Consider the following 10,479-nt stretch of genomic DNA (forward strand, 5'->3'; position numbering starts at 1 on the left):
CGGCGGGGGCTTGCTCCGGCCTCCTGCGCATGCGTGGCGGCGACGGGGCCGCGCGGCCCCAGGCGGGTGCGCGCGTGGTGCCTGCCGCGCGCCATGGCGGCCAATGAGGACCAGGAGGTGAGAGGAGGGGTGGGCCGGGCCGCCTCCCGCCCGGCTGAGGGGAGCCGGCCCGGGAGGGGCGCGCGGCGGGGAGAAGGCGGGAAAAGCCTGAGGTGCGGGACCGGGGGGGGGGGGGGGGGGGGGAACCGCGGTCTTTGATCGCGCTCCGTGTCCCTCTCTCAGATGGAACTGGAGGCGCTGCGCTCGATCTACGAAGGAGACGGCTGCTTCAGGGAGCTCAGCCCGGTGTCCTTCCAGTACAGGGTAAGGCAGCGCCGTAAGCACGGCTGTGCCAGGAGGGAGGTGTCGCGGGACCTTCGTGCGGTGCTGTCAAGCGGTCACGGCGCGGCTGTGCGGTGCCCGGATGGGGCTGCCCGCAGGGGCGGCCCGAGGTTTCCTTGACACGCGTATCGCTGCTCTAAGTTAGCTGTATTTTTTGAAAAGAGTGATCGTGACGAGCCTACACTGCATCACGGGATCTTGCCAGCTTCAGTTGTCACCGATTAGGAAGTCAAAAGTTAGGAAAACTTAATCGAAGTGTTGTGAAACTTAATATCAGACAAAGGTAATCATGTATCATGCCTGTGAAGCAATATATTCTTATTGCCTTTGTCTGACACCAAGTTTTGAGTTTGAGAAAGCATAGTGCAGTAAGTGCATGAGAAGTCAAAAGAATTAGCGTGTCTCCTCAGTCTCCGGTGGGCCTCACGTAAAACAAAGGTGTTCTGTGATCCGTCTGCTAAGAAAATGAGACAAAAGAAAGGTCTTTACAGATACTGAAGAAATGTAGTATCATAGAAAAGAAGGCTACCCGATTTTTAGCTGCACTGACAAGGAGGAACATGGTTGTGCAGCTTTCTGTGTGGATTTACTCATGGCGCAGGCAGTGCCTTCCTGAGGAAAGGAGAACTTGTATGTAAACCATATCATGAGTTTCCTTCTCGACCCTGCTGGGAACTGGACAGCTGCAGCGTACATGATGTCTTGATGAATGTTGCTGATGTCTGATTTAAAGTTTTATGTATTTCGTTTCTACTCCAGATGCTACTGAATGTCAGCTACTACGCTGTACTGGTACAGACATTGAAATGAAATAACTTCATGTAGCAGAGAATCATAGAATTGTTTGGGTTAGAAGGGAAATTTAAGATCATCTGGTTTCAAACTGAGATGGGGGAGGTTTAGGTTAGATATTAGGAGGAAGTTTTTCACACAGGGTGGTGACGCACTGGAACAGGTTGCCTAAGGTTGTGGATGCCCCATTGTGTGGGAAGTGCTGAGTCACGGCCTGAACCTCTGATGGATCACCTGAGGCGAGCCATGAGTCAGCCATGGGAGCACAGCTGAAGGCAATTCACCTGTGCTGCAGGAAGGGGTGGAGCCTGGCTGCACCTCTCACAGACCTATTTAAGAGCTGGCTAGCAGTGGGGAAGGATCTTTTCTAGAGCTCTCCTCTGCTGCAGTTTTGTGAGTAAGCCCATGATAGGGATAAGCCTTCTGTTTATTCTCTTTTGTTATCATAGTCTGCTTTGCCTAACTCTCTTGTTTATTTTGTGATTATAACATCCTAATATTCATTGATTATACACCTATCCCTGTAGGCACTCAAGGCCAGGCTGGATGTGGCTCTGGGCAACCTGGTCTGGTGGTGGGCAACCCTGCACAAAGTAGGGGGGTTAGAAATAGGTGATCACTGAGGTCCTTTTCAACCTAGGCCACTCTGTGATTCTGTGATCTAGTTCCAACTCTTCTGCAATAGGCAGGGATACCTCACTCTAGACCAGGTTGCTCAGAGCCCCTTATGTATATTTATTTATTTATTTATACTGATTTTGCTTTTCCCAGGATAAAAGCTCTGAGACTAATGTTTATGTCTAGATAAGGCTTTTATCTGAAAAATTTTTAATTTCTGACCAGCTTTATAAATTGTTATCTGAAGTAATTTGATCTGTTTTAGAGAAGAGAAAGACTTGTGTATTGACAGTTTAATCTTTAATAAGTGACTGGAAGCTATTGCTTTCTGATTACATTTTTTCCTCTTCAGATAGGAGAAAATGGAGATCCCAAAGCCTTTCTAATAGAAGTTTCTTGGCCAGAAACATATCCACAAACAGCACCAGTCATATCAATGGATGCTTTCTTCAACAACACAATGTAAGTATACATGGTAGCTCCACTACCTAACTTTACTTGTGGGAGCTTTTTGGTTGATGAGCTTTTTTTCTTCTGTCTAGATTATAGATGAGTTCTATAATTTTTTTCAGATCTGCAGCTATTAAGCAAAGTATATTGGATAAATTAATGGTAGAAGTTAAAGCTAATCTTGGAACTGCTATGACATACACACTTTTTGAATATGCCAAAGACAATAAAGAATCGTTCATGGAAAATCAGCCTGTTAACACTGTGGTAAGTTGATAAATTCACATTTAAATCCCTCACTTTTAATTCTGCAAAAGTAGTTAGTAAACCTCAGAGTACTTCATTGCTTTACTTTTAAGGTTTACACTCAGTATACTGACTAATATATGGCTGTGGCTAAACAGTAGCCCATAGATCATGGTACTACAATGCTCTGTGGTAATAATTGTTATTTTGTTGTCATAGCAAAATGTGAATGGGCTGCAAAATGGCATTAAAATGGAGACTTAGAACAGAAACAAAGCTAAAGAGAGCTGGAATAGATTAAATATGTCTGCTCAGGTGTCAATTATTGAAAGCTTCCTGGGATGCTGTGAATTGCGTGAATGTACCTTCAGGATCTTCTGCAAGTTTTGCAGCTTCTGTGTTTGCCTTCTTGTATTGCTTCCTCTTCAATGGCCTTTGTCATGCTGTAGACTTAATTTGAGGAAAAATGAATGTTTTTTGTATTTTGCAAGTCTGAATCCCTTCAGACTAAATCACACTTCACCATCAAATTTTGACAGTGTAAGAAGTGCCCCTTGGCAACTCTGAAAGGGAATAATTCCAGTCTCTTTGTCATGGTTCTTAAAGCTACTGCTGTCATCATTTTATGCTGATTAAAAGCTGCAGGCTGCTGATGGCTTTTCTTTTTCACAGTAATCAGGCACAGAGGAAACTGTTTTTACTCTGTATTTGTACTGGATTCTGGAGTATGATAGGTGAACTAGTATGCAAAATATTAACAACCACTTTCGCCTTTCTCAGACTTCAGTAAGCAATAATATTTCTATTGGAACTTCTGATGTGCCAGCAAATAAGAAAAAAGACAAAAAGGAACAGTTATCCAAAACCCAGAAAAGAAAGCTAGCCGACAAAACAGGTTTGTCCATTATGGTATTGTTATGTTTGTGCTGTGCAGGACTCGAAACTTAACAGCTGTGTTGTTTTGGTAATTGGAATCAGAAGGCTCTTGCTTATAAGATTAACTGCTTTCAATCTAAAACAAGCAAAAGAAACACAGGTATGTGGTTCTTGCCTGAGATGATGGTTCTGGTAGAAGCAGTAAAAACTATAGAGTAGGGATTTTGAGGTGTCGTTGATTCAATTAAACTTTAATTTTGTTATTTCAATTTGTGACATAAGTGAAGTTTTCAAACATACCATTTGGGGAAAGCATTGGGGACATCCTAGTAGTCCCTTCCAACAAAAGGCTTATATTTTGTTGATAGGCCCTGATAAGTAATCCACGTTATTAAAAGTGTAATTTCTAAAAGAAAATGTTTGCTTGGAATCCAAAGTAGAACCTTTTAATTAGTTTGTATCCTCAAGGTAGAGGTGCTTCTGGAGTCACTTTGTGCTTTCAGTGAAATACTACGTTTTTTATAGAAAAGGGTTCAGTATTTTGGCTTAACTCTGAACAATTTTGTGCTTAGCCTCAGTTTTTAATAATGATCTAGGTAATGCTTAATCAATGCAGCAAAAATTATATCTCATTATAGCAATTTCTAAGTATAATTTACCTAATTTAAATCCATGGCATTCTAAGTGTGGATGTCAGATGGGAAAACCTGTGTAAGATTTAGTTGAAAGAATGCATCACTAGTGGTTGACTCAGCTCGTTTTAGAATTGACTGTTAATTCAGGTGTAAAAGGTCTGAGAATTACTTTGAAGAACAGGATGCGTTCAGGACATAAATGTGTTCTTTGTCTTCAATGCTTTGTAATGGACAGATTAAGATTTATGACTCTTTACAATTTTGTGTGTTGATTTTAATTCGTTTGTGCGTTGGAAATAAAACCTTGTTGTTCTGCAGATCACAAAGGAGAGCTTCCTCGAGGATGGAACTGGGTGGACGTCATTAAGGTAGTACAGCTGTATGATAAGCAGTGCTAGCAACGTACTGCCTCTGTGCATTTGAATTGATTTGTACATCTGAAGAAAGCTAATCTGATTTTTTTTTTCCTATGCTGTTTGGATTTGCCTGTGGCATCCGATTTGTATCTGTGTGCATCCAGCATGTAAGTATTATCAAGTTATCTTTTAATATTAAAAAGATTTGCAAGCAATAGTAAGAGCTGTAAGTCTGTTGCTCATTTTAGATTCTAATTTGTGTAGTTCTCAAATGTTTTTCAGGCTTTGCTTGTTCAGTGGAAGTCAGTGTAGCTACTTGACCATTTTGATAACAAGCTATTTTATTTTGCACAACTATAATTGCACAGCATAAGGCGGTTGTTAAGCGAGCAAATGATGATGGTGGTTGTAGGCAGTTATCCTGAATTGAAAGTAGCTGTTTCTAGTGGATGACTTGGATTCCAGATCAATTTCCCAATAGGTTCACAATGTTTAATAATCATAAAATTAGCTTTAGGGAAAAAAAAAGAGAAATAGTGTTTGGTTTTGTGTTGTGTGAATCTCTATGTGGAAGTCTTCCAGAGATGTGACGGGGTAATTTCTCAATTGCTACATCTTTTATTTTGGAGAGCAGGTGACCTGATCTTCAAATTAAATAGACCTTGTACCCTAAGGTTCTTTGTGGTTTGGATGGTTGGTTGGTTGGTTTGGGTTGTTTCTTTTGTTTGTTTGCTTTTCCTTAAAATCAGTTGTTTTGTGTTTTTTGTTTTTTTTTTTTTTTTTAAGCAGTTCACAAAATACATGAAGATAGGATTTCAGGTTCAGGAAATAAGCTTATTCAGTGCTTAAAGTTAAGAAATTATTTTTGGTGCATTTCAATCTCTTGATACAGTATCACAGTCTATATTATTAAATATACATGTGGTCTATGTAAGATGGAAATAATGTTCTTGTTTCCTAATAAATGGAATGGCAGTCTAAACTTTGAACAATTTCTTTTTGTGTCTCTTCCGTAGTTAAGCAAAACTGGTTCTAAAGATGATGAATAAAGGACTTTGGTACATGGAAACTCAACCTCTTAATACAGTGCAATTTTGGGTCACCGTCTTTCTCTTAATAGCTTTCTTATTTGTTGAAGTAAAGGTTTTATAAAGCTCAATTTCCTAACTCATAAATCCAGACACACAAGTTTGTCTTGAGACTGCGTGGTCTTCTTCGGAAACTAAACTTGCCTTAAATGGAGGTAAAAATGTGAACAAAGGATACAGAGGGTGAATGTGGTAAAATGAATAGTGCTATATGCAGTGTTTTTTAATTTATATCTTACTCTGTAGTAAAATCCTTTTGTAATGAACCTGATGATACTGTAAACATTTCCTGATGTTGTTACTCCAATGGAAGAAAAAAGCACTATAACAGTGATTAGTCACTTGATAGCATAATTCATTAAAATAAATTATTCCATGGAAACAAAACTTTTGTCATTTGTTTATCTAATACAAATGTGGAAGAGCATAAAAATTGTTTCATTCTGAGGCAGAACTTGTTCTCTTTTCAGTAGTTTTTGGCTGAAGTAGCAAACACTTGTGAAAGCAAGGACAAGTACTCTGGTTACTGAAAGAAATGAGAGCTTCCAACATGGGTCTGTGTTCTTTATTCTCTGAAGTATGCACCTGTTAGTCTTTCTCCAGCGTGCATCTTTACAGAAGGTCGTGTGTTTGAAGGGAAAGAAGAGTGCAATCTGGCATGTCTCTCAACAACTGTTAGATTTTGTAGCTCTTTTATGAGAGAAGTGGGCATTCTTTGAAGGGTTTTGCTGGCTGAATGTTGGAACAGCCTGACAAGTCTGCGCTGCCAAATGTGTTGGGGAAACATGTTTTCTAGTGCGCTCTTCTTATCAGAAAGAGAAGTCATCTTTACCGTATGAACGGTTATTGAATACAAAATGCCTTAATGTCCTTTATTTTTGTGTGTTTTGAGATGAACCTAAATAAATATCTATTTATCTGCTGTCATGTGTTTTTGGATTCGTATATTGCCTGCTGTATTTCTAGGGCTCCACTTGAATTTGCCAAGGATTTTCTCTTAGAGAGTGTTCCTAACGATTGGCAGGAAGATGCTTTCCCTCTTTCAGTGTACGTTTGCATTTCAGTGTGGCTGTGTTTGTTACTCATAGGAGGCAGTCACTCCAGTGAGAAACAGGAAAATACCCATCATAGTGAGTCCAGCATCTCTTGGAGTGTGTTCTGCTGTAGTGCTACATAAAGCACTCGGTGAACGTTGGAGGCACAGGCTGGATGCTCTGACTGGTGGTGGTCAGATAGGAGCCTGCGCAGCCAATATGGGATAGCTTACATGGCTGTCAAATTAGGACTTCAGCTGTCAGAGTGGAAGTTCTTGTGCTACTGCTATGTCAGTAGAGCTTACACACAAGCATTTACTGCAGTTCTCATATCTCTTAAATTATTTCTCTTTTAACATATGTATTGCAAAATTATTGCTTATCTGTACATAATGTATGTATTACATTTATTGTCTTTATATATACAAAGTATAAAAAAATACGTATATGAAGAAAAAAGCTGCATGAAGTGTTGTGACTGCAGGAGGAGGGAAAAAAAAAAACTTGATGTTTTCACTCTTCAGATGAGTCTGTGAAGAGATCTGAAAGAAATGTGGTCTGTACTGCTGTCATTCAGCAAGAAATGGATGGTTTTGGTGAAACTGCAGGGTTGCAGTGAATAAATATGTGTTCACGTAAGGAAAATAATATTGATTCTTATGTAATGCTTAATTTTGGAAAAAACTGATTTCTTTCTGAACTCAAATCGCATTCAATAAGAGTTAGTGAAGGTAGAACTTCTTCCAGATGATCCATTCTCATGTTTGACCTGGGCTGGAGGCTTATGGCTGGAGGCTTATGGCTGCAGCCTGAGCAAGAACATCTGGGAGCAACACCTCAGCAAGAAGTCAGTGTGGTCTGTGATCATGGAACAGGGAAGGGCTTTATCTCTGCCAGCATCAGAATGGGTAGAGCTTTTGCTATTCTAAATCTCTCCAAGGGGATTTGACTTGCTTTTGCTTGTATCCTTGCGTCTTAAGTTGCCATGACAATTTATATGAATAGTTTAGTTAGGGGTCATGCAGGAAAGACAGATAAGAACCACATTTCTTGCTTTTATAGAGCTGTTGTGTGTAACAGCAAACTTGTTAAACTTGTGAAATGCCTAAATTTTCAGCTTGTTTGCTTATGTACCACATGCTTGTAGGAAGATTTCCTAGCAATCTCTTCTGGTTCTTTTAGCAGGGATTTAGAACATGTATTTTGAAGTCTGCTTGGACAGGAAATTTTTTGCATTAGGATTACATGTATCAGTCCTTCATTTCTGTGCCATTTTTAAAAGGTAATTCATCTAGTTTAACTGGTTTATGTTATAGCCTAATATTTGGGAAGAAAGTTATTTAGAAGTCTAAAGGAGAGGCCTGAGCACTGGATGGGAAAGTAATGATTTTTGTCAAGAAATGCAGGTGTGTGTCTTTCTGTACGTAGACTTCCACATAGAGAACATGACTGAATAAGCTATTGAACAATACCTTTTCCACCTTTTTAAGTAAAGCTTAATCTTTTCAACCAAAATTCCATTTATTATAACACTATTTTCTCTCTTCAGTCTTTCAGTGCATGTTTGCATTGGCTAATATTCCTGGCACCTTGGAAAGCTGTTGTTCTGTGATCGATCCATTCCCTGTGAAGCAAGGATTACACCTTAAGAACGTACTGATTATTGTTGTCTACTGATATTTGTCTTTAAATCACGTAGATGTTGAGAAACAAACCTACTGAATTCTCCAACTATGAAAAGCAGAACAATTATGTACATTTCTTGCTCCAAATGTCTTTTGCCATTCAGCAGGAGAGGATTGAACCCACCATTTATGGCTTGTTTGCTTGTCTTTAAGAGGGAGGAATGCCTCTATTCCCTCTCCTCCTTTTTTGTTTGTTTTCTCAGTGCCTACAGTGCCCTGGTGCACATCTCTAGGCAGTGCCAGTCCTAGCCTCAAGTTACAGGAGCTGTTTGCAGAGGGCGCGTGTATTTTTTGTTAAACAGTTTGGTGCCTCAAACAGAGCCGCTTCCAAAACCTGACCACTTCTTATGCTGCTTATGATTATGGACGTTTGAAAAACTGGAAGTTCATGGTTGAAGCGCAAGGGCTGTTACCATCACACTGGAATTCTACCATTCTCTCTTTGGATGAGACCGAAAGGTGATCTTCAGTCCTATTTGCATGATAGTAAGTGCAAGTTGGTTCAGTGCTTTTAGTACCAAAACCAGGAGCTGTACTGCACTGTAGTGCATCAAATTCCACGTAATAATGCAGCCGGCCTTTAAGAAGGCTGGGTGGAGTGCTTGACAGCTGTGATTAATCACCAGTATGTACTTGGCTTCTGCTGCTCACCCTGTAGAACAGCTCTGTAAGCTGAAATCGAGGCTGTCTGCAGCACCACTGCAACTGGTGCTATATGGGTGGGCATGTAAAGCTCACCTAGCTGGCAAGCGATTAGATTTTGGTGAGTAAAAGAATAGGCAAAATGCCAGCATTTCATGAAATGGATAGGACCTTTGGAAGAAGTGCAGAAGGAGGCTGTGCTCCTTTTAGCCAAGGCAGCAGAAGTGGTTTCAGATTGTACTGTGAACTTTGTGCAGTGAAAATCATTTGAGCTGGTCCGCACCAAGAATAGTTCCCCTCTGGAAATTGTTTCCTTTAGCTGTGTTGTGTGGTTTATGGTATAGCTCCCTCAGCACTTGTGCCTAGCAGCAGGATGTGGGGTAAGGAAATGTTCGTTCAGCAGATAAAATACCAGAAGTGCAGAATTCTGGACGGATTAGAGGAAGAAGTAAAAGAGGAAGGAAGCACACAGGAGATAAGTCTTAATTGCTGTGAGGCAATGAAATACAACAGAAGCAAAGCTTACAATTGCAGAGCTGTAAGTTTCTGAATGAGGTTGGGATATAGCAAAAAACAAGAGGATCATAGATTTTCTTTGTCACCACCACTTTATTCTTTCACCAACATAGCTTTGGCTTTGTTTCAGAATGGGACAACTCAGTGAGTGAGAACTTCTCTTCCTCTGACTGTTAGGCTTCCTGTCATTCTTTCCAAGCCCACTGAAGAACCTCTGAAAGAAAGTCTGTTGTACTCTTAGCAATGACTTATACAAAACATGTTGACTAGTGCTGCAAAAAGACATTAGAACATTTTACAAGAGTGACAGAATGAACTGTTTCTTTTCTCTCATTTTCATTCAAGGCAAAGTGAGCAGTGACTCCACATGGCTGAATTGCTCCAGATACGTGAGGATCTAAATCCAGATACCAGTGTCTTGCGTTAGATACAAAGTATGTCATTTGTTTATAAGCTTTACTTAGCTGTCCCTTGTATTTGACCATTCATACTTATTATTGCTGATTCAGTAGTATGTGTTTTATATATTCGTCTTTACAGTATGGCAGAAATTTTATGACTTACTATGATTGCATATTGCAAGTTGCTTACATTGGGGGATCTGATAATGTCACAGCATTGACAGATTCAGCCAAACTATATCTGCACAGCCTTGGTGGAGAGTAATGAGGTTGCACAGATATCTCTGAGGGCATAATTTCATCTGTGGTGTGCTTATTGCTCGTAATGATCAGTGACAGGGAAAAGTCATTCTAGGATGAGTTTGGAAGACAGTCAAGAATGGATAATATTTTCTTTCTACAACAAGTATCTGTTACAGCGTCGCTGCGAAGCAATAAACACTGTCTTGTGTGGAGTCACTGTGCAGAGCAGGATCTTGCTTTAAATCAAGTGTCTTTGTCAGTAATGCTTTTTATGATTTCCTGCGGGGAAAAACAAATGTAATGAAAGCATTACTATCTGAAGAGCTGCTGTCTGTAGGGGATCCATTTGATTACTACTTTCAGAGAAGTTATGTTCAGTTGACCTTGAGGAGATATTTTATAACTGTGGGGAAGATGTAGCATCCCATTGATAAAAGTCTGATGGAAATTACATAGCCCCTATAGATAATTAATACATTTTTACAGCATTATCAGTTTTACTTTCTTCTCTGAAGA

General features: G+C 40.0%; 1 protein-coding gene across 1 annotated transcript; it reads left to right on the top strand.

Moving 5' to 3' along the window:
• Nucleotides 1–93: 93 nt before the first annotated feature.
• On the top strand, nt 94–5,403 carry RWDD4 (RWD domain containing 4; the record flags this gene model as incomplete). The annotated part of the gene is made up of 7 exons (XM_079534839.1): nt 94–117; nt 283–363; nt 2,144–2,253; nt 2,364–2,508; nt 3,268–3,382; nt 4,317–4,369; nt 5,371–5,403. The coding sequence occupies 7 exons, from the start codon at nt 94–96 to the stop codon at nt 5,401–5,403; spliced, it is 561 nt and encodes a 186-aa protein (XP_079390965.1).
• Nucleotides 5,404–10,479: the final 5,076 nt, after the last annotated feature.

The sequence above is a fragment of the Tetrao urogallus genome, assembly GCF_951394365.1.
Source record: "Tetrao urogallus genome assembly, chromosome: 4".
NCBI lineage: Eukaryota > Metazoa > Chordata > Aves > Galliformes > Phasianidae > Tetrao > Tetrao urogallus.